The 25,714-nt window shown below is 41.8% G+C and overlaps 1 protein-coding gene across 4 annotated transcripts in view; it reads left to right on the top strand.

Moving 5' to 3' along the window:
* The window catches only part of bace1 (beta-secretase 1), a 180,112-nt gene extending 163,564 nt beyond the window's left edge, over nt 1–16,548 (top strand). For all 4 annotated transcript variants that reach the window (XM_073030064.1, XM_073030067.1, XM_073030065.1 and 1 more), the window contains 2 exons: nt 1,249–1,420; nt 11,410–16,548. In XM_073030064.1, the coding sequence (XP_072886165.1) occupies nt 1,249–1,420; nt 11,410–11,651 (414 nt within the window). In that variant the 3' untranslated portion in view covers nt 11,652–16,548. The remainder of the gene's footprint in view (nt 1–1,248; nt 1,421–11,409) is intronic.
* The last annotated feature ends 9,166 nt before the right edge of the window (nt 16,549–25,714 follow it).

Here is a 25,714-nt window from a genome sequence, read left to right as displayed (position 1 = left end):
TCTCACAGATATACAGGAGACCACACCGGGAGCACCAGATACAGTACATGACCCCAACAGACTCACAGATGAAGTGTTGCTTCACTTGGAAGGACTGTTTGGGGCCCTGAATGGTAGTGAGGAAGGAGGTGTAGGGACAGGTGTAGCACTTGTTCTGCTTACAAGGGTAAGTGCCAGGAAGGAGATTAGTGGGGAGGGACAAATGGACAAGGGAGATGTGTAGGGAGCAATCACTGTGGAAAAAGTCTCTTAAATGTCCCTAATGTATTTGTCTCTACCAGCGTCCCTGGCATTGTGTTCCATGCACCCACCATTCTGTAAAACCTTACCTCTGAGATTCCTCCCCCACTATACTTCCCTCTAATTGCCCTAAACTAATGCTCCATCATATTAGCCATTTCCACTTGGGAAAAAGTTTCTGATTGTCCACTCAATCTGGGCTTGTTTTCATTTTGTACACCTCTATCAAGTCATCTCACACCCTGTTCCACTGCAGAGAGAAATGCCGTAGACTGCTCAAAATTTCCTCAAGACATGCTCTCTAATCCGGGCAGCATCCTGGTAAATAGCTTCTGCACCCTCTCTAAAGCTTTCACATAATAAGGGACCAGAATTCTCTACAATTTAGAAGAATCAGAATCAGGTTTAATTTCACTGAAGTCAGTCATGAAATTTGTTGTTTTGCAGCAGCGCAGTAGAATACATAAAAATGCTATACATTACAAAAAGAAATATGTATGAAAAATTAAATTAAATTTTAGTACAAAAAGAAATCAAAAATAGTGAGGTACTGTTTATAGCCCTTTCAGAAATCTGATAGTGGAAGGGGAAGTATGTCTAGTGACTCTCTTCAGGCTCCTGTTCCTGAATGAGAGGAGATTTCATTGAAAAATACAAAATTCTTAAAGAGCTTAACAGACGGGAGCAGGGAGGTGTTTCCCATGACTAAGGAGTCTAAGATAAGGGGATGTAGACTGAGAATGAAGAGTGAGCCATTTAAGCTTCACTAAGTGGGTGGAGAACCTTTTGAATTTTCTATGCATGAGGCCATAGAACCCATTCAAACAGATGGACAGATTTCTGTGCACTTAAGAGAATCAAGATATGGGGATAGTACAGGAAAATAACATTTGGGTACTGATCGTAGTGAATGATTGAGCAGCCTCAATGCTACTGACTACCTCTGCTTTTATTTCTTCTGCTTAATGGAATGCATCTGATTGATTTCTTCATTTCTCTAAAACCTAGCAATATCTACGTCCAGTAGAAGACGTGGCCACCTCGCAGGATGACTGCTACAAGTTCGCCATCTCCCAGTCCACCACAGGAACTGTGATGGGAGCTGTCATCATGGAAGGCTTTTACGTAGTCTTTGACCGTGCCCGAAAGCGCATTGGATTTGCGGTTAGCACCTGTCATGGTGAGTGTGATGAATCCTATTTATTTGTCCTATTTCTCATCACAGACCGAATACAACATTCATGAAAATGACCAATTCCTGTTCTGACTCAGCACAACACGAGACTGGGTCACTGGTACTTGCTCCTCATATTCATGGGGGGGTGTCTGCCTTCCTTCAGAAGGTCCTCCTCACCTCAGCAAAAGATCATGTCAGATAGCGCTGTTGCCAAACATTGCACCTGCCCATAATCCTGTTCTTAATCTAACATAATGGATCAATTCATCTTGGTTCCTAGTACTGGGAACTACCTTAAAATAAATTGGTAACCTCAAACTTACTTATTTAAGCCCATCACCCCTACTGGGTTATAGGCCATCAACAGCAGCTCGCCAGAGTCCTCTGTCCTGAGCCAGTATTTCAAGTTGTCCCCATATGTAGTGCATCAAAGATCTTTCCTCTCCCAGGGATGAGGTCTTTGTAACTTCTGTAGCTTTGGGATGGATTGCTAGCCTCATGCCCACTCCTCCTCCTTTCACAGCCAAGCTTGGCAGAGTTAAGGAGAAGTCAAAGTAGTTTGTAATTGGTGAAGTTTGTCAAGGCAATTGGAACTTCAAAACCTGGGCTTCTGTACCTCCCTCTGCAACTCTATCCTTGACTTCCTCAGTAGGAGACTATATTGCTGCCCAACTCTGCTTCTTCACTCTGTGTTTAATTGGATTTGGTCTTGCATGATACAGACATTAGACAGCGCTTACTTTAATAACAAAAAGGTATTAGCAAATTTAGCCTTTCCTGAGTTTTGTGCTTTACAAACTCTTGCAAGCTTGTCAATCAGAAATCCAATTTATTGCACTAGATTTCAACCAGTGTACATATGGAGCAGCTGAAAATATTGAAATGTCTTGCAGGCCTGTTGAACTAACAATAAGTTAGGATATTGACCATAAAACATTGGAGCAAAATTAGACCGTTCAGTCCATAGAGTCGGTGCCGGCATTTCATAAATGGCTGATTCATTATCATTCTCACCCACATTCTCCTGCCTTCTCCCTATAACCTTTGACACCTTTCAGCCTCCACTTTAAATATACTCCATGACTTGGCCTCCACAGCCGTCTGTAGCAATGAATTCCACACTCTGACTAAGGAAACTCCTTCTCATTTCTGTTCTAAAGGGATGTCCTTTTAATCTGAGATTGTGCCCTCTGGCCCTAGACTCCCCACTATAGGAAACATCTACTTTATCTAGACCTTTCTATATTTTATTGGTTTCAATGAGATCCCTCCTCATTCTCAAATTCCAGCGAGTCACCCAGAACCATCAAACAAGAAATTAAGGAAAGGGAAGATAGAGTATGAAAGTAAATTAGCACAAAATATAAAAACAGATAGCAAAAGTCTTATAAATATATAAAGTGGAAGAGGGTGGCTAAAGTCAACGTAGGTCCCTTCGAAGACGAGAAGGGAAAATTGATATTGGATGGTAAGGAAATGGCTGAGGCAGTGAACGACTATTTTGTGTCGGTCTTCACGGTGGAGGACACGTCTAATATGCCAAAGAAGGATGTTATGGATGAAATGGGAGGTGAGGACCTCAATAAAATCACTGTCACTAAAGAGATAGTAATGAGCAAAATTTGAGGGCCTGAAAGTAGTTAAGTCCCCTGGTCCTGATGGGATGCATCCGAGGGTGCTGAGGGAATTGACAGAGGTTATAGTAGGCGCGTTGGTAATCATTTACCAACATTCTCTAGACTTTGGGCAGGTCCTGGCAGACTGGAAAACAGCAAATGTTATGCCACTTTATAAAAAAGGATGTAGGCAAAAGACAGGCAACTATAGACCAGTTAGCTTAACATCTGTAGTCGGGAAAATGCTTGAAGCTGTCATTAAGGAAGAAATAGCGAAACATTTAGAAAGGAGTGGTTCCATTAGACAGACGCAGCATGGATTCAGAAAGGGCAGGTCCTGTTTGACAAACTTCCTGGAGTTCTTTGAGGAGATAATAAGTGCAGTGGCTAGAGGGGAACAGGTGGAAGTCGTATACTTGGATTTCCAGAAGGCGTTCGATAAGGTGCCATACAAGAGACTTATAAATAAGATAAAGATGCATGGAGTCGGAGGAAGTGTATTGGCATGGATAGTGGATTGGTTAACCAATCCAGAGAGTTGGTATAAATGGGTGTTTCTCCGGTTGGCAGTCTGTGGTGAGTGGGGTGCTGCAGGGGTCGGTGCTGGGCCCGCAGCTGTTTACCATTTACATTGATGATTTGGAAGAGCGGACTGAGTGTAGCGTAGTAAAATTTGCTGATGACACTAAACTGAGTGGAAAAGCAAATTGTACAGAGGATGTGGAGAGTCTGCAGAGGGATATAGATAGGTTAAGTGAGTGGGCCAAGGTCTGGCAGATGGAATACAACGTTGGTAAATGCAAGATCATCCATTTGGAAGAAATAATAGAAGAGCAGATTATTACTTAAATGGTGAAAGATTGCAGCATGCTGTTGTGCAGAGGGACTTGGGAGTGCTTGTGCATGAATCACAAAAGGTTGGCTTGCAGGTACAACAGGTTATTAAGAAGGCAAACGGAATGTTGGCCTTCATTGCTAGAGGGATTGAATTCAAGAGCAGGGATGTCATGCTGCAATATACAGGGTGCTGGTGAGACCTCATCTGGAGTACTGTGTGCAGATCTGGTCTCCATACTTGAGGAAGGATATACCAGCTTTTGAGGCAGTGCAGGGGAAGTTCACCAGGTTGATTCCAGGGATAAAGGGATTAACCTACGAGGAGAGATTGGGTCGCCTGGGACTATATTCGCTGGAATTCAGAAGACTGAGAAGGGATCTTATAGAAACATACAAAATTTTGAAAGAGATAAGATAGAAGTAGGAAAGATGTTTCCATTGGTAGGTGACTCTAGAATTAGGGGACATTGCCTCAAGATTCAGGGGAGAAGATTTAGGGCGGAGATGAGGAGAAACTATTTTTCCCAGAGAGTGGTGAATCTGTGGAATTCTCTGCCCAAGGAAGCAGTTGAGGCTTCTTCATTAAATATATTTAAGAAACAGTTAGATAGGTTTTTACATAGTAGGGGAATTAAGGGTTATGGGGAAAAGGCAGGTAGATGGAGCTGAGTTACGGACAGATCAGCCATGATCTTATTGAATGGCAGGGCAGGCTCGATGGGCCAGATGGCCTACTCCTGCCTCTATTTCTTATGTTCTAAATGCTCATGTATTAACCCTTTCATACCTCGGATCATTCTTGTGAACCTCCTGGACCCAGTTACGAATTGCAAAGCCTGATTTAGTTTGTTTTCTGCCACCCATAACATCATTCAAACAGGGATTAGCTGCATGCTTCAAGGAGAAAGTGAACTGGAGAGGTACATGGTAAGAGATGAGGGAGCTGTGCAAGACTCTGTACTTGAGGTAGCATGTTATCATACGGTTGCTAAGCCCATTATTAGTACCTGTCTTTAGCTATGCATTGCTCTTTACCCACCCATGGTATTATAGTGCCTTATTGCATGCCTCATTAGTACACCTGGAAATACTCATGGGTACAGGACATGCTTCCCTGTACTGATGAAAGGTCTCAGTCTGAAACATTGACCGTTTACTCATTTCCATGGATGCTGCCTGACCTGCTGAGTTCCTCCAGTATCTGCTAAATCTCTTCTGTTCTCTGCAATTGCAAGGTTTGCACAGCACAGCACAGCGAACACTGTCGACCTCTTCTGTATGCAGACTCTGACTGCTGCTAGTTTTGGCTTTATTGAGTTTCTACTCAATTTCTGTGCAGCATCAAAAAATGACTGCAGTCACGTGCCAAAGGCAGCAGTGACACAGAAAAATTAATTACAGCATCACTCAAGGTTCAGGCATTGCAGGAATTCCTGCCAGACTCTATCAGGTCACCTCTCATCCTCCGTTGCTCCAAGGAGAAAAGGCCAAGTTCACTCAACCTATTCTCATAAGGCATGCTCCCCAATCCAGGTAACATCCTTGTAAATTTCCTCTGCACCCTTTCTATGGTTTCCACATCCTTCCTCTAGTGAGGCGACCAGAACTGAGCACAGTACTCCAAGTGGGATCTGACCAGGGTCCTATATGGCTGCAACATTACCTCTCAGCTCTTGAACTCAATCCCATGGTTGATGAAGGCCAATGCACCATATGCTGCCTTAACCACAGAGTCAACCTGCACAGCAGCTTTGAGTATCCTATGGAGTTGGACCCCAAGATCTCTCTGATCCTCCACACCGCCAAGAGTCTCACCATTAATACTCTATTCTGCCATCATATTTGACCTACCAAAATGAACCACCTCACACTTATCTGGGTTGAACTCCATTTGCCACTTCTCAGCCCAGTTTTGCATCCTGTCAATGTCCCGCTGTAACCTCTGACAGCCCTCCACACTATCCACAACAGCCCCAACCTTTGTGTCATCAGCAGACTTACTAACCCATCCCTCCACTTCTTCATCCAGGTCATTTATAAAGAATCACAAAGAGTAGGGGTCCCAGAACAGATCTCTGAGACACACCACTGGTGACCGACCTCCATGCAGAATGACCCGTCTACAAGCACTCTTTGCCGTCTGTGGGCAAGCCAGTTCTGGATCCACAAAGCAATACCCCCTTGGATCCCGTGCCTCCTTACTTCCTCAATGAGCCTTGTCTGGGGTACCTTATCTTTCTTTCTTTTCAAATCTTTTTATTAATTTTTAAGAAAAACATAAGTAAAATATAAGTACAAAACATTTGAGAGTACATAATAGATTAATTAACAATCTGATATGTATTAATCAATACATAAAGTCTCCCAAACTCATAGTATTAATGTAAAGGAATTAAGAAAAAAAGAAACCCCCCCCCCAAAAAAAAACTAAAAAAAAACTAACCAACATGGGCAATTGTATAATGTTAAATACATACAGTAGTGCCGATGACTCCCAACCTCCATCCACACAATTCAGGATAGTAACAATAAGGTTCAGGATCAGACCATTTAATTCATATGAAAATGTTGAATAAATGGTCTCCAAGTTTCCTCAAATTTAACTGAAGAATCAAAAACCACACTTCTAATTTTTTCTAAACTCAAACAGGAAATAGTTTGAGAAAACCACTGAAATACAGTTGGAGGGTTAATTTCTTTCCAATTCAGTAAAATAGATCTTCTAGCCATTAGTGTAATAAATGCAATCATTCGTTGGGGTGAAGCAGATAAACGCTTATTATCTATCATTGGTAGACCAAAAATTGCGGTAAAAGGATGTGGTTGGAGATTAATATTTAAGACTCTTGAAATAATATTAAAAATATCTTTCCAATAGTTTTGTAAACAAGGACAAGACCAAAACATATGGGTCAACGAAGCAATATCAGAATGACATCTGTCACAGGTTGGATTAACATAAGAATAAAATCGAGCAAGTTTATCTTTAGACATGTGAGCTCTATGTACAACCTTAAATTGTATTAGAGCATGTTTAACACAGATAGAGGATGAGTTTACCAATGATAAAAATTTTTTCCCATTGCCCAGTAGATATAGGGCAATGCAATTCTTCCTGCCATTCCTTCTTAATTTTTTCTGATATATCTGGTTGTACATTCATAATCATATTATAAATGATAGCTACTAAACCCTTTTGACAAGGATTGAGAGCTAAAATTCTTTCTGTAATGTCCAATGGACATTCTTTCGAAAAAGACTTTAGTTCATTATATAGAAAATTTCTAACTTGTAAATATCTAAAAAAATGGGTTTTAGATAAATTATATTTATTAGGTACCTTATCAAATGCCTTGCTGAAATCCATATACACTACATCTACTGCTCTACCTTCATCAATGTATTTAGACACATCCTCAAAAAAACTCAATCAGGCTCGTAAGGCATGACCTGCCTCTGACAAATCCATGCTGACTATTCCTAATCACATTATGCCTCTCCAACTGTTCATAAATCCTGCCTCTCAGGATCTTTTCCATCAACTATAGTTTTCTGGGCTATCTCAACTCCCTTTCTTGAATAAGGGAACAACATCTGCACCCTTCCAATCCTCTGGAACCTCTCCCATCCCCATTGATGATGACACAGTAAGGGGTGGTAAAGAACAAAGGTTTAAGGGCAGCCCTGTATTTTACAGCTTGTTGCAACAAACATATAACTCTGAAGTGCAATGGTTGTTGTTCTTGTACACCTCTGTCAAATCATCTCTCATCCTCCTTTGGTTCAGAGAGGAAAGCACTAGTTCACTCATCTTTCCTCCTAAGACATGCTCTCCAATCCAGGCATCATCCTGGTAAATCTCCTCTGCACCCTCTCTAAAGCTTCCACATCCTTCCTACAATGAGGGACCAGTATTCTCTACCATTTAGAAAAATATCTGAATCAAGTTTCATATCACTGAAATATGTCATGAGATTTAGTTTGTGGAAATATTACTTTGTAATACATTATAAATTACAATAATATATTGTTACGTACACGCAACCCTGTAAAATATCAGTAACATTAGAACACACCCAGCGTCTGGTTTTGCTGTTAACAAAACACTACTTTATTAGTAACTACGTCATATAGTATCTTAAACCAGGTAAATCAAGAGTTAATGGTGTTATGCATATATAGGTGTAAATATATAAACCCCCAAAACTTCTTCAAGCTTAGGTGGTAAGTGATACAGTCTTACAATGGTATATAATAAAATTCAGTTCAAATGCACAGGTTAATTAATGTGAGATGTTTGTATTCCAAAGGCGAATGTTGTGAGAAGGCAATTATGTCAATATTCTACAGATTCCACGACAGCAATACAAAATAACAATAGCAGTAGTTTTTATCTCCGAAGTTATTCCACTCCCCAGACAAAATATCACCAACAGTGATCTTCAACGAATATCCTTTCAACACAAGTGGTACCACACCCGAATTCAGCTACGGGACATCTCAAAGTGGTGGCCGCTGGATACTCAAACAGAATCCATGTATGGATTATCACCAACAGCAGCTTATCACAAAGGGGACCATCTTCAAGGGAACCACCACCCAGGCAAGGGTCAACACACCAGCAGATTCCATAAGGTTACCCCAATCCACACAACATGACAGCCACTTATCCAGTTCCACGACATACGAAATAACTCCAACAGTGATTTGCCACAGGGGTGCCTTTCTTCAGTGAACTACCACACCCAGACAAAGGGTTAACACACATGTAGTATTCACAAAGGCTTTCCCCTCACCAGAGAACCCACTCCTGTGGATTAACTAAGTGACAATTACACTTTCGTAACCGAATGGAAACAAACTCACCCTTATGGGCTACTTGGAGAGAGAGTCCAAATAGTGATCTCTTAGTCACTAGGTTTCTTCTGTTTCAAACCTTCCTTTCCTTTCTTCTCTGCAAACTTCCAGTTGCAGAAGTTTGAGAGTAATTTATCAATACTCTAGATCGATCTCAACTCACCCGTTTTGGGCTACTGAAAGTTTAAACCAGCGACCAATTCACTGGTGTCTTCCATTGACCGAATCCATCTTGATTCTGAGCATGTGTGTCTGTGTGTCCTTGTATATTCAAAACAAGCTGCAGAGAAATCATAACATCGATTGTCCCTCAAATAACACCACCCCTCTCTCTCTCTGGAGCTGCTCAAACAGTGTCCAAAAGTCAGTCTCATTCTCTCGGCATTTTAAAGTGATAGTCCACAGGAAAAATGAACCCTAGGGGTATATAACAAGTGGTTAAGGCATTTGTCTAGTTACCTGAAGGTCGCTAATTCAAGCCTTGGCAGAGGCTTGCGTGTGTGTCCTTGAGCAAGGCACTTAACCACACATTGCTCTGTGACGACACTGGTGCTAAGCTGTATGGGTCCTAATGCCCTTCCCTTGGACAACATCGGTGGTGTGGAGAGGGGAGACTTGCAACTTGGGCAACTGCCGGTCTTCCATTTAAAAAAAAAACTTGCCCAGGCTTGCGCCCTGGAAACTTCCCAAGGTGCAAATCCATGGTCTATCAAGACTAACGGAGGCCTACTACTACTACATACATATACATTCAATTAAATAGAGAGCAAAAAAATAGTGAGATAGTGTAAATGGGTTTATTGTCCATTCAGAAATCTAATGCAGAATCAGTACTAAAATGAAAGCAATAAGAATTAAACTCAAGAGATTGTGTAGTTGCTGGAAATCCAGAGCAACACACAAAATGCTGGAGGAACTCAGCAGGTCAGGTAACATCTGTAGAGACGAATAAACAGTCAATGTTGTGGGCTGAGGAGATAGAACATAGAACAGCACAGAACAGGCCATTCAGCCCACAATGTTGTGCCAAACCAGCTAAACACTAATCCCTCCTACCTACACCATGTCCATTACCCTCCATCTCGCCCCCTCACATCCTCTTTGAACCTACCCTCTCACCTTTAATGCTTGCCCTCAGGTATTACACATTTCAACCTTGGGAAACAGATACTCCTTGTCTATCTATGCCTCTCAATCTTATAAACTTCTATCAAATCTCCCCTTCAGCCTCCGCCACTCCAGAGAAAACAACCCAAGTTTGTCCAGCCTCTCGTGATAGCACATGCCCTCTAAACCAGGCAGCATCCCGGTGAACCTCTTCTGCACCCTCTCCAAAGCCCCATTCTTCCTACAGTGGGGCGACCAGAACTGTATGCAATACTCCAGATGTGGCCTCACCAGAGTTTTATAAAGTTGCACCATACCTCCTGACTTTTGAACTCAACGCCTCGACTAATAAAAGCAAGCATTCCATAAGCCTTCTTAACCACCTTATTGACCTGTGTAGCCACTTTCAAGGAGTTGTGAATTTGGATCCCAAGTTGTAGACTGAATACATCCAAATCCTGCACTAAATATTAAAAACATAACAGCCAGCAATGGTTCTTTCTCTAATTTTGCAAAACCTCTCATCCTGCTAATGTTTAGTGATAGGTTTATCACTGTCTGTGTAGTTCCCTCCAGTATATCTGACAATTTAAAGTACTGAAATAATCAAAATACCTGTATTGCCTAAAAAAATTAGTCATTTACCAAATACACACATCTGCTATTTAGCTTATCCCACCACAGACTTCACATCAACTTCTTCCAATGCACACTGGCATATGGACCTTCATCATGTCTTGAAACGAAGAGGGAAGAAGCCAGACGCAAAAATAATTAAATATGATTCAATGAAATTACATTTATTCATTTTCAGATAGCACCTACCATAACCAGCATGAGACTGGTGCAAATAAAAGCAAGCTGGAGACCTGAAATAAAATCAAACATGCAGGAAACACACGGCAGATCAAGCAGCATGTGTGGAAAAAGAAACCTGGTTAACCTTTCCGATCTGAGGCCTTTAGACAGCAGATCTCTCCTTGAATAGAATGCCACAGTAACAAATTTGCTTCACTGCTCCAAAGGTACTTGAAGAAACACGAGTAAGGTTCACTAGATTGATTATACAGAGAGGCATGGTCCAACAAGGAGCAATTAAACAGACAGTTAGGTAATCTCATTGTAATGTACAAAATTCACACTGAACATGATGGGATAGATGCCATAGTGATGATTTTCCCTGAGAGAGAGCAATATTGAGAGAGTGGAGGGGGTAGAGGGCATGTGGAGTAGGAGAGGGAGGGAGGGGCAAGAGGAAGAGAGTGGGAGCAGAGAGTAAGAAGTAAGTGTGTGTGTGGGTGTAAGAGGGAGAGTGGATAGCTGAAAATAGTAATTAACTTGCAGTATAATCAAGGAGTCAGAGTTTACAGGAGTGTTGTTACCTTAAGATTGTGGAGCTGCAGATTACAAGATCACATACCCCGGAATTTGCAACACACAGAGTGAGGGTCAAGCCCATACAGGAATCTGAAAACCATCAATGTAAAGAGGCATACAGTACAGTAGACTAACCAAAGGATTACAGGACAAACATCCTACATGGAGGCTAACCTTTTCCCTAACCTTTGCTTGCAGTGCACGATGAATTCCGTTCAGCCACGGTGGAGGGTCCCTTCTTCAGTACAAACATGGAGGACTGTGGCTACAACATTCCACAGACAGATGAGTCAACACTGATGACAATTGCGTACGTGATGGCAGCCATTTGTGCTCTTTTCATGCTGCCCCTGTGCCTGATGGTGTTTCAGTGGCGCTGTATCCGCTGCCTTCGCCGAGAGCACGATGACTTTGCAGATGACATATCGCTGCTGAAGTGACAGTGCAAGAACTCTTCAGGATGGAAGAACACTTTTCTTCATTTTTTAAAACACGAGGTGGTTTACAGTGCTGAACAGAAGGGCAGGTGTGTAGAGTAATGAAGTCAAAAGCCATGTAGCTGCTTTGAGACTGAACAACAATTGTAGCATTTACAAGGTAACTTCCCACTTGTACCCGCCTTTCCTCATCGAATAGTCAGATCATCCAAGACCTGTGACCAGATACCCACAGGTGAGAGAGTTGGGCAACTCAAAAGGTACGCAAATCCTTCTACACATGCAACATCAAATTTAAAGTTCACCAAGACATCTCCAAGAGAAACTGTAAATAATAATCCATAAAAATATTTTTTATGTTTAATTCCTCATCTTGGGTCACAACTAATCGTATATTCCACGGGACTAATGGAAAACATATGAGCAATAGAGATGATTGTTAAATACTGTTCTGTGATTTATGGCATGTGTAACCCTAGTGTGGCCACTATTTCCTATAAAGAGTGCAATATGGTTTTACACTATCAACACTTTTACATGACTATAAGGATAGCATCAACATTTAAACTGTGGAAATGTAATGTATACATTACACAATTGCATATTTAATATTCAGCATCATCATTTACAGGATAGCTATGGACCATTTTACAATGGCAATGATCATGCAAGTCCATTTGCCTTTGCATCCAAAAGTACTTTCCAGTGGACGCTGGCCCATCCTTAGCACTTGAGTGAAAAGATAACCATTTGGGGTTCTAGACCAAGACCAGATGATAAATTTCAATGGCTAATCTGATCACTGGATTTCACCACTGCTAAGCCCAACAGTGTTAACTTCCCAGTTTATACATCACACATTGCTATTAAAATCCTGGACAACAGTTGACCTGTCATTTTTGGAACAGCCAATTTGAAAGGTAGAGAGACACAAGAGACTGCAGATACAGGAATTTGTTACAACAAACAATCTGCTGAATGGACCAAGCAGGTTGAGCAGCATCTGTGGGGGGGGGGAGGAAATTATTTATTTATTTATTTAGAAATACAATGCAGACAGGCCCTTCGAGCCACACTGCCAGCAGCCTACTGATTTGGCCCTAGCCTAATCACAGGGCAACTTACAATTAACCTACTAACCAGTATGTCTTTGGATTGTGGAAGGAAACTGGAGCACCCGCCGGAAACCCATGCAGTTCACGGGAAAACATAGAAACTCGTTATAGAGAACACCAAATTTTCGACACCCTGAACTGTCATAGTGTTGCATTGACCGCTCCAACTCCACCACAAGTGTCGCTGTGCTTTCAGTGCCAACATATGCCCACAATTTCCCAACCCTACCCCATATGTCTTTGGAATGTGGGAGGAAATCGGTTCACCCAGAGGAAACCCACACGGTCACAGTGTGAACGTACAAACTCCTTACAGTGGCAGGAACTGAACCCCATTTTACAGCTACTGTAAAGTGTTAATCTAACCACTATGATGTTGTGCCACTAACTGTAAGCAAAGGTCTGCTTTTAGTTATTCCAAAATGAATTATGAAACTTAAACATAGACAGCAGAACCAGGACTTGTAAACACACGAGATTCTACAGATGCTTGAAATCCAGAACAACAGACACAAAATACTGGAGGAACTCAGCAGGTCAGGTAGCATCTATGAAGAGGAAGAAATGGTTGCTGTTTTGGGTCAAGGCATATGCGCAAGTATGTATTAGCAGGACTTGAAGGATATTTTCATCAGCTGTGCCACACGCTATTTTTAGCTTGGCTTTTCCAAACATGAGAGGTCAACTGTTATCCAGGTGTAACTTCTTGTAGTTTCTCCAGTAATCAGAGCATTTCAGATATAAACCAGCAAGCAAACATTGAAGTGTTTGCCAACAACCTCTGCCTTATTTCCATGGATACCATATTTTACACCTAATCTGTCATCTTTCTTTGAAAGAATTACATCTACCATTTGTCTCACAGGATCTCCTGAAAAAACAGCACTTCTTTGAGTGATAGACTAGTGAACATGACAGAACAAATCTGCACACAGCAAGTTCCCAATATCATAATAATCAGCTACTTTATCTCATTTTGGTAATAATGATTGGAGGAATACCATAGTACGTTTCAAAATTCTGTTGTGGAATCTGTTAAAAATGTCAGAATACAGGCTGGGGCTTGATTTAACGTGAACTCCTGAATCTGTCATTGTACTCAAGTCTCTAGAGCAGAATTCAAACCTGGATGCTACATACTCTGAAACAAATGTTCTGTTAACCGGGCAATGACTTACATTAATATCGAAGAGACACAAGAGACTGCAGATGTTGGAATCTGGAGCAAAAAAAATTGTCAGAGGTTCTCACAAGGTTGAGCAACGTCTGTGGAGGGAAATGGCAAGTCACTGTTTGGTTCAGATTAAAAGTCTTGATTTAAAATATCAACTGTCCATTTTCCTCCATGGATGCTGTCTGACCTGCTAATTTCCTGCAGCATTTTGCTTTTTTTTTTGCTGACATTAACACATATACTGTTTAAGTAACCTTCAGTTGTTAACTTGCTGATTTTTTTAAACCACATATCAAACTGGTGACAGACTTAAAGTAGACAACATCGTTCCAGCCATATCTTTCATAAAATACATTGCAAATTGAGGATTAAAGCAATGATGGCAACACAATCTGCTTATGTTAATTTGCTTCCTCATGATTCTCATCTCATCTTCAGTATTTGTCAGTGTTGGCATTCATGAATTTTTTTTTGCAATTACTTTCAAAACATGTTCAACAGAACCAACAGCACATTAAGTGAACTGCACACTCATGAATAGTTGGAGGCCCCATTACTGCAAATCTCAGAAGCAGGAGGGTGTTCTTGGTCTCAGGGTGGCTGCTCAGTCTGCCTATAATTTAGTTACTTATTTATTTAAAGATACAGTGCCAAGTAGGCCCTTCTGGCCCTTTGAGTTGCACTGTCCTGCAATCTTTTGACAACCCTGATTTAAGCTTAACCTAATCATGGAACAATTTACAATGACCAGTTAACCTAGCTGGCATGTCTTTGGACTGTGGGAGGAAACCAGAGCACCCACAGAAAACCCACATGGGGAGGACGTACAAACTCTTTACAAGTAATGCCGGAATTGAACTCTGAGCTCTGACATCACAAGCTGTAATAGCATCGTGCTAACCACTGCGCTACGATGATACCCACGGTAGAGTATAATATCGTCTACTAACAGAGAATGTAGAACATTACAGCACAATACAGGCCTTCAGCCCACAATGTTGTGTTGACCTTTTAAACTACTCTAAAATCCATCTAACCCTTCCCTCCCACATAGCCCTCCGTTTTTCTATCATCCATGTGCCTATCTAAGTGTTTCTTAAATATCCCCGACGTACCTGCTTCCACCACCACTTTTGGAAGCGCATACCACACATCCACCACTCTGTTTTAAAAAAAAATCCTACCTCTGACAAACCCCCCCCCCCCCCCCCATACTTTCCTCCAATTGCCTTAAAATTATGGCCCCTCCTATTGCTGCTTGGGAGAAAGTCTCTGGCTGTCCACTGGATCTATGCCACTCTTGTACCTCTCTATCAAGTCACCTCTCTGCTCTCTAATCCACGCAGCATCCTGGCAAGCCTCCTCTGCACCTTCTCTATAACTATCTACTAAAAAATAAGCTAAACAAACTCATTCACATACTGAATTTTTTTTGTGTGTGGTTGCAACCCAAAACTCGCTCAAGGCAGTGCTATTAACTGCATCTTAATACCATTTTGTATGCTGCCTGTGCTTGCTTGTGATCAGAGGGATAGAAAGAAAGGAAGAAGGTTGTGAAGAGGATTTGGAGAGGAGGCAGGGCAGCAAGAGTGAACAGCATAGGAGGACAGGACAATAACCTTACAAAGTGTCTGATAGAGAGAGATTCCAATTGGAAGCAAAAGCACAGAACCACAAAGCAAGATGACAGAGACAATCTCACCCACCAACTGACAGCAAACTAGAGGCAGCGGACAGCGTGATGGGGTGGGGGGGTGATGTGGGACAAGAACAATGAGTGCAAAGGAGAATACAATGACAGAAGGAGAGTGGAATAGAATATACTCAATGAATGGTTGATTCAATGGAGGCATGTTACTGATCCCGCAAGAAATTTAGCAAAAGCAAGTCAATAGCTTTCATCAGGAATGCAAAACAAAAATACGACAGTCAAATAATGGCTCATATTCCCTATTGGTGGGTCCTCATGTGGCTCTAGAGGCCAATCCGGGATCCATGTATTCTGGTGCCATGCGGGCAAAAGTAAGTGGCTCATAATTTTAAAAAAACAAAATGGACAGGGTCTAGAAATTCAAATTCTTGTACCCAAGTCCAGAAAGTCAATATTCTACTTCAAAGTGCCATCATTTTTCTTTTAGGATAACAATAATAAGTCACCTGCAGCTAATACTTATGACTCATGACCAGGCCTCTCTGCAAAGACAAAACCTACAGTTTTAGTTTAAACAAACAACTGCAGAAATTCCCCAACAAATGGGTCCAAAGTTTTAAATTACATCACTGCTTCTTAAGCAATAATCAGCAGTTTTAAAGGGGAAACACAGGTTAAACAAAGCTTCAGTTCACCTGCTAAACTTCCTTTAAATGTGATCCCGATCCAAGATTATCCCAGGAGGTCATATTCTTAAACGAAAAGAACAACTCAGTTCCTGCACCTGCTGAATGATTATGCTGAGTTGTGAAAATTTATATTTGTCAAGACATAAAAGTCTCTGAGACAGTTATTTTCATCTCAGAGGGGTTGTAAACTTCAGTCTAAATTTTAGCATGCTTAATTAAGAAATTGCAGCAAACATGTTAAAATAAATTAAACCTACAAACAGGTTATAAATGCAGATTCTTCTTTTCTCATTTTCCATCAAGCTTTTCCCTCCAGATTCCTTTTGATTTACAGGGAATCTACTGTACATATTAAAAAGAAACTAATTAAATCTTTCTCAGCTTGATTTCAGCTCAAATGGTACCAACTAACACTCATCTGAAGCTGTCAATTTTATGGTAAGTACTAGCAGTGTGATCACTCGAGTCAAGTATGCTGTTCTTCTAAGGGGTTGCCTATTGGTGGGTCCTCATGTGGCTCTAGAGGCCGATCCGGGATCCATGTGTTCTGGTGCTGTGTGGGCAAGAGTAAGTGATGGCTGTGGTTCGTGGTTGGGTCTTTTCGTTTTTCAGTCTCTCCTCTCACAGGTGCCGCTTGTTCTCTGTGACACAGCGGAGGTTGTTCTCATGAGGTACAGCTCCCTCTTGAACAGATTTCAACCAGGTGTATCTATTGAGTGCAATGTCTTCCCAGAGTTCAGATTAAAGTTGAATGTCTTTAGGCTGATTTTGATGTCATCTTTGAAGCATTTCCTTTGCCCACCAGGGGCTCCCTGACCTTCCTTCAACTGGGAGTGACGGATCTGTTCAGGGAGATGTGAGTTAGGCATCCGGATGACATGGCCTATCCATCGGAGTTGGTGTCATTGTATCGTGGTGGAGGTGCTGTTCATGTTGGCCCCTTCCTGTACATTGATTTTAGTATGTGTTATGGTAATACAGCCTTTTCCAATATGGTCCACTGTTTCCCCCCCCCCGCATAGGTTATACAGAGATCTCATCTTCCTCCACTGTATATTCCCCAAACCCATTTAACTGTATGACCAACAAAGTTGAAGTGGTTCAGGTAGCTGTTTTGTTCATTTTGATATATACCTCATGATTAATTAAAAAAAACTATCTGTGGTTAAACATTTTCAAGAACTCATTACTGCCCCATAAACTGTATCTTGTTAAATTCTGGACCTCCTACTTTTAAATTAATACCATTGCAATGTTGGTTTTTCTAGGAAACATCTTTAAATGCTTGCATGAAGAGATAAAAGGACGTTATTGCACTTTGCTAAATACCCTTTGAAATATATGAACCTGTTACCATTCAAGTAGAATGTCAACAAGACGTCTATAGAACATAGAACAAAACATTCCAGGCCCTTTAGCATATGATGTTCTTTGCTGACCTTTTAAACTACTCCAAGATCAATCTAGCCCTTGCTCCCTACCTGGCCCTTCATTTTCCTATCATCCATGTGCCTATCTAAGAATTTCTTTTATGTCCGAGTGTACCCGCCTCTACCTCCACTCCTGGCAGGGTGTTCCATACACCCACCACTCTGTGCAAAAACCTTACCTCTGAGATTCCTTCCTAATTTTTCTCCAATCACTTTAAAATTAGCCACTTCTGCCTTTGGGAAAAAGTCTCTGGCTGTCCACTTGATCTCTGCTTCTTATCATCTTATGTGCCTCCATCAAGTCACCTCTTACTCTCCTTCGCTCCAAAGAAAAAAAACCCTAGCTCACTCACCCTATCCTCATAAGACATGCCCTGTAATCTCCTCTGCATCCTCTCGAAGCATCCACATACTTCCTATAAATGATGCAACCAGAACTGAACACGATATTCTCAGGGTTTTTATAGAGCATGTCAACACTACGATGTTCTCAGCATGATCTGAGTACAGTGTTGGACATGGAAGCAAGCACAAAATTGGCAAGCTTACTTCAATTTCCATTATTTGTGGCATTAGGGAAGTTGATTAAGCGTGCCAAGAGATTGGAATTAGGGCACATCTGTCAAACACAGTTTGCAAGTTTAACTGTGAAACTGATCATTGGAAATATCATTCTGTGCAGAGCGCAGAATAGTGATTCTCAACCTTGGTACTGGGACTCCATCTGTGGTGGCAAAGATATTTAACAGGCAGTGTAATGCCTATTTATAATATGTTGCCTACATCACACGGTGTTTAGATGGGGACATGCAAAAGAAAACGTAAACCACTCAAATCCAAATTGAAAACTTTCCCATCCATTCTTCAATACTCACTGGACTGAGTAGACAAGATTGAGGGGGTGTTCTGAAGCTTGGTTAAAATTCACTAATTCTAAACCAGTGAGACATCGAATGAGAAAACACTTCACACGGCGTAGAATCATATTCAGAAGCCAATTTACCCATTGAAGATGTTCTTAGCCACAATTCAGTTTACAAGGCTTTAAATTTTTATCCCTGCAAGAAGTCATGCTTCTATGATGTAGCATCGCATACCAATTTGACCAAACAGCTGGAATCCAACCCCACATTCAAGACTGCCAATGACAGCACTTTAATCAAGAGAGGATGTGTCCAGTTTAATTTACAAAAAACACTGCATCGCCCAGTTGGAGATGCATAAATTTGGGAAATAAGAACTTGTGCACCCTAAATTTTGAAGGAGATATTGTTCAGAAAATATGGCTAACATGAGAGGGCATAGTTTTAAGGTGCTTGGAAGTAGGTACAGAGGAGATGTCGGGAGTATTTTTAAAAAAGTTATTTTTAAAACACAGAGGGGTGAGTGTGTGGAATGGGCTGCTGGCGACTGTGGTGGAGGTGGATACAATAGGGTCTTTTAAGAGACTCCTGGATAGGTACATGGAACTTAGAAAAATAGAGAGCTATGGGTAACCTAGGTAATTTCTAAAGTACCTGTTTGGCACAGCATTGTGCTGTAGGTTTTCTATGTTTCTGTAACAGGCTCCCTACATCATCTGGTGTTTTTTCGTTCTCTCTCTCTCCCCACCCCCCCCCACCCCCCACAAACACACACACGCGCACACGTGCATCATAGACACACAGACTATTTTCATAGCTTTCATACCTGTCTTCATGGTTCGTAGGACAGCATGGATACACAAAATAAACCTTGTTGACCTCAAGATATAGTACAGTACAGCCAATGGTGTCAACGTGAGATCCTCCTTCACCTGTTCGATACACTCACTAAAGAAAAATCATGTTTTAGAAGATTCAGACATGCCTCCTTATGCTCTTCAACAATAAAAGATAGAAAACTCAGTTTTATTTTTAAGGAAGGAAGAGAGCATATTTAGAAATGGACTACCCTGCTGGAATTCATAGGAGGAAGCATAGATTTTAAGAAAAATGGGTAAATACTTAAAAATGATGTAACAAGGATATGGCCAAAGGGACTCGAGGAGCTAGCACAAGTTTAATGGAGCAAACAGCCTTCTAGTGTTACAAATTTGATTCTTAGAAGTGCAGAAAAATTCATTTTGTACAAATTGAATTTGTTGCATGGTATTTACAAAAGGAAATTCCTTTGTGATTATGCTCTAGAAAAGTCTCTTGAACCCCATCTCTCCCCTTATTTTCTATTATGTTCTCTCCTTTCTGGCCATTTTGTGGTAAAGAAATTCCTTGAGTTTCCCTTTCATTCTAGACGCCACTGAAAACATCCAAACTTTGGTTGGATTTTCTCTTGTTTTAGGAAAGCGTGATTAAATCACAAGTTCATTCGTTATGTGCCATGTCATATGAAGTCAGTGATCGTGGTCTTGACCATGATTGTTCTTGGCAAGTTTTTCCACAGAAGTGGTTTGCCATTTCCTTCTTCTGGGCAGTGTCTTCACAAGATGTGTGACCCCAGCCATTATCAATATTACATTGAAACAGAAAAACTACAGCACAATACAGGCCCTTTGGCCCACAAAGCTGTGCCAAACATGTCCTTACCTTAGAACTACCTAGGCTTACCCATAGCCCTCTATTTTTCTAAGCTCCATGTACCTGTCCAGGAGTCTCTTAAAAGACCCTATTGTTTCCGCCTCCACCGCCGCTGCCGGCAAAGCCCATTCCACACACTCACCATTTTCTGTGTAAGAAAAAAAAACTTACCCCTGACATCTCCTCTGTACCTACTTCCAAGCACCTTAAAACTATGCCCTCTCGTGCTAGCCATTTCGGCCCTGGGAAAAAAGCCTCTGACTATCCACACGATCAATGCCTCTCATTATCTTGTACACTTCTATCAGGTCACCTCTCATCTTCTGTCACTCCAAGGAGAAAAGGCCGAGTTCACTCAACCTATTCTCATAAGGCATGTTCCCCAATCCACATCCTGTGGTTCCACATCCTTCCTGTAGTGAGGCGACCAGAATTGAGCACAATGCTCCAAGTGGGGTCGGACCAGGATCCTACATAGCTGCTACATTACCTCTCGGCTCTTAAACTCAATCCCACGGTTGATGAAGGCCAATACACCGTATGCCTTCTTAACAACAGAGTCAACCTGCATAGCACAACACCCCCAATCATTGTGTCATCAGCAAATTTACTAACCTATCCTTCCACTTCCTCATCCAGGTCATTTATAAAAATCACAAAGAGTAGGGATCCCAGAACAGGATCCCTGAGGCACACCACTGGTCACCGACCTCTATGCTGAACATGACCCGTCTACAACCACTCTTTGCATTCTGTAGGCAAGCCAGTTCTGGATCCACAAAGCAACGTCCCCTTCGATCCCATGCCTCCTTACTTTCTCAATAAGCCTTACATGGGGTACCTTATCAAATGTCTTGCTAAAATCCATATACACTACATCTACGCTCTACCTTCATCAATGTGTTTAGTCACATCCTCAAAAAATTCAATCAGGCTTGTAAGGCACGACCTGCCTTTGACAAAGCCATGCTAACTATTCCTAAACATATTATGCCTCTCCAAATGTTCACAAATCCTGCCTCTCATGATCTTCTCCATCAACTTACCAACCGCTGAAGTAAGATTCACTGGCCTATAATTTCCTGGGCCATCTCTACTCCCTTTCTTGAATAAGGGAACAACATCCGCAACCCTCCAATTCTCTGGAACCTCTCCCTTCCTCATTGATGATGCAAAGATCATTGCCAGAGGCTCAGCAATCTCCTCCCTCACTTCCTACAGTAGCCTGGGGTACATCTCATCCGGTCCCAGAGACTTATCCAACTTGATTCTCCAGCACATCCTCTTCCTTAATATCTACATGCTGAAGCTTTTTAGTCTGCTGCAAGTCAAACCTACAATCGCCAAGATCCTTTTCCATAGTGAATACTGAAGTAAAGTATTCATTAAGTACCTCTGCTATCTCCTCCGGTTCCATACACACTTTTCCACTGTCACACTTTATTGGTCCCATGCTCTCATGCCTTATCCTCTTGCTCTTCACATACTTGTAGAATGCCTTGGGTTTTCCTTAATCCTGTCCGCCAAGGCCTTCTCATGAGCCCTTCTGGCTCTCCTAATTTCCTTCTTAAGCTCCTTCCTGCTAGCCTTATAATCTTCTAGATCTTTATCATTACCTAGTTTTCTGAACCTTTCATAAGCTCTTCTTTTCTTCTTGATTAGATTTACAACAGCCTTTGTACACCACGGTTCCTGTACCCTACCATCCTTTCCCTGTCTCATTGAAACGTACCTATGCAGAACCCCATGCAAATATCCCCTGAAAATTTGCCATATTTCTTCCATATGTTTCCCTGAGAACATCTGTTTCCAATTTATGCTTCCAAGTTCCTGTCTGATAGCCTCATATTTCCCTTTACTCCAATTAAATGTTTCCCTAACTTGTCTGTTCCTATCCCTCTCCAATGCTATGGTAAAGGAATTGTGATCACCATTTCCAAAATACTCTCCCACTGAGAGACCTGACACCTGACCAGGTTCATTTCCCAATACCAGATCAAATACAGCCTCTCCTCTTGTAGGCTTATCTACATATTGTGTCAAGAAACCTTCCTGAACACACCGAACAAACGCCACCCCATCTAAACCCCTCACTCAAGGGAGATGCCAGTCAATATTTGGGAAACTAAAATCTCCCACCACAACAACCTTGTTATTATTACACCTTTCCAGGATCGGTCTCCCTATCTGCTCTTCAATGTCCCTGTTACTATTGGGTGGTCTATAAAAAACACCCAGTGGAGTTATGGACCCCTTCCTTTTCCTAACTTCCACCCAGAGAGAGTCTGTAGACAACCCCTCCATAACTTCCTCCTTTTCTGCAGCTGTGACAATATTCTTCAGAGGTGGTCTACCTGGGGTCAGTGGTCAATAAGTACCAGCTGCTCAAATGAGCATCCAGCATCCAATACCCACATGGCCTGAATCCGGGACTAAGCAAATGCTACACCTTCCACAAGGGTGACCTGCAGGCTAGTGGAGGTCTTACACCTTTGGTAGAGTTGCAACTCCACCCTGCTACACAAAATCAATAGAATATTTTTTATTTATTCATAGGATGTGGCCTCATTGACATAAGGCCCATTCCTAACCGCCCCTGAAAGGGTAGTTAAGAGCGAAGCATATTGCTGTGGGATAGGAGTTACATTTCTACTGGCTCTGGAAAGATGTCAGATTTCACTCCCTGAAGAACACAAATTAATTAGTTGTATTTTTTCATCAATCCAGTTGTTTCAAAGCCACTATTTTTAACCATAGCATTTTGTTCCAGATTAAATTATTTTTAAGATTCCTCAGCAATGACGTGGTTTAAGATCCACTTTCATAAAGTTATCTTCCTGCAATATGCCACCAAATGCAATGAGAGTGGGCAATGCAAAATTTCCACGGCTAGTCAGCTGTTGGATTAACCAGTGGTAATTAGGGTGAACACCTCGTTAGTTTCAACAGTCCTAGACAGGAGGTGGATAAAAGTATACCTTGGGTTCCTCTTTAGCATCAGCATGTGTGTGGGCAGAAATGGGTTTGGCCTTCTTCCCTTCCCATCCAGCTGATTGCACAGTCTGCCTATAGAGAATGACCAGAGAGTGGTGGGTGTGTGGAATGTGCTGCTGGGGTGGGGGGTGGTAGAGGCAGATACATTAGGGATATTTAACAGACACTTGGGCATGTGGATGGCAGAAAAATGGAGGGCTATGGGGAAGGGGAGGGTTAGATTGATCTTGGAGTAGGTTAAAAGGTCGGCACAACATCATGTGCTGTAATATACTAATTATAAATGGGCCTTGAACATTGCTACAAAGACATGCTCCATTGTTGAAGCCTACATAGCTGCTAGGGGCATAATTTTAAGGTGATTGGAGAAAGGAATGGGGGTATATCAAAGGTAATTTTCTTTTTTAAACAGAGAGTGGTAGGCACGCCCTGCCAGGGGTGCTGATAGAGGCAGATACATTAGGGACATTCAAGAAACTCTTAGTTAGGCATATGGATGAAAGAAAAATGGAGGTTTGTGGAGAAGGGGATAGATTGATCTAGCAGCGGTTAAAAAGATCAGCACAACATCATGGGCTGAAGAACCTGCACTGTGCTGTAATGTTCTATGTTGTGGTAGGTTAATTAGCCACTGTAAGGTCCTGATGATGAAATGTCAACCATTTCTTTACCTTCATGGATGCTGCTTGACCTGCTGACCAGCCAACGGTTTGGTTTTTTTTGGTGCAGGTTCTAACACCTGCAGTCTCGTGTCTCCATTGTGAATTAATGTGGGTCAATTGCAAGAAGAATCAAAGTAATCCTGACCTGCATGTGTGAAAGAGAATAAGTAATGATAGAGGGAGAATATTATGAAGAGGGGATAGGACAAGTGGAATTTGATCCCCGGGAGTAGGCAAGGAGCAGATGAGCCAACTTGCCTCTTACTGTGCTGTGCTGCAAGATAAGCTTTGCTCTTTTTTAAAATCAGGCTTCTCATACGTTCTTTCAGGGAGAGGGAGATAATGCCAGAGTGCAACATAAAAAGCAAGAACATGAGACAATACAGAATCTCTGCAAGTAAGCCTATATGTGAAAACCTTCCCCATTCTAACTGAGGTGATTGCTCTCAGTAAAGCCTCTAAGCTGATGGCAGCATAAGTCGATTGCTTAGCAACATCAGAAAAATAGAGTATCCTCTGGCTGAGAAGTGAGAATAAATTTATTCTTAGCAAAATAAGGCACAGCTATCTGGTGAATGTTGCAGGGGAATCTAGATAACCAGTTCATTTTTTCAGAAAATATTACTAAGACATTTAGCTTTCCTTAACAAATCTAACAAGTTTCATGTTTTAGAGTCATAGAGTACTGCAGCTCATCTAGTCTGTGCCAACCTGGTATTATGCCTTGTCCAATTGAACTACATCTGAACCATAGCCCTCTATACTCTTCCCATCACTGTACATAGAAACATAGAAAATAGGTGCAGGAGTAGGCCATTCGGCCCTTTGAGCCTGCACCGCCATTCAGTATGATCATGGCTGATCATCCAACTCAGAACCCTGTACCTGCTTTCTCTCCATACCCCCTGATCCCTTTAGCCACAGGGGCCATATCTAACTTCCTCCTAAATATAGTCAATGAACCGGCCTCAACTGTTTCCTGTGGCAGAGAATTCCACAGATTCACCACTCTCTGTGTGAAGAAGTTTTTCCTCATCTCGGTACTAAAAGGCTTCCCCTTTATCCTTAAACTGTGACCCCTCGTTCTGGACTTCCCCAACATCGGAAACAATCTTCCTGCATCTAGCCTGTCCAATCCCTTTAGAATTTTATATGTTTCAATAAGATCCCCCCTCAATCTTCTAAATTCCAGTGAGTATAAGCCTAGTCGATCCAGTCTTTCTTCATATGAAAGTCCTGCCATCCCAGGAATCAATCTGGTGAACCTTCTCTGTACTCCCTCTATGGCAAGAATATCTTTCCTCAGATTAGGGGACCAAAACTGCACACAATATTCTAGGTGCGGTCTCATCAAGGCCTTGTACAACTGCAGTAGAACCTCCCTGCTCCTGTACTCAAATCCTTTTGCTATAAATGCCAACATACCATTTGCCTTTTTCACCGCCTGCTGTACCTGCATGCCCACCTTCAATGACTGGTGTACAATGACACCCAGGTCTCGTTGCATCTCCCCTTTTCCTAATTGGCCACCATTCAGATAATAATGTTTTCCTGTTCTTGCAACCAAAGTGGATAACCTCACATTTATCCACATTAAGTTGCATCTGCCATGAATTTGCCCACTCCCCTAACCTATCCAAGTCACCCTGCATCCTCTTAGCATCCTCCTCACAGCTAACACCGCCACCCAGCTTCGTGTCATCCACAAACTTGGAGATGCTGTATTTAATTCCCTCGTCTAAATCATTAATATATATTGTAAACAACTGGGGTCCCAGCACTGAGCTTTGCGGTAC

The sequence above is a fragment of the Hemitrygon akajei genome, chromosome 26 (assembly GCF_048418815.1).
Source record: "Hemitrygon akajei chromosome 26, sHemAka1.3, whole genome shotgun sequence".
Lineage (NCBI taxonomy): Eukaryota > Metazoa > Chordata > Chondrichthyes > Myliobatiformes > Dasyatidae > Hemitrygon > Hemitrygon akajei.
This window is presented reverse-complemented; position numbering and strand designations above follow the sequence as displayed.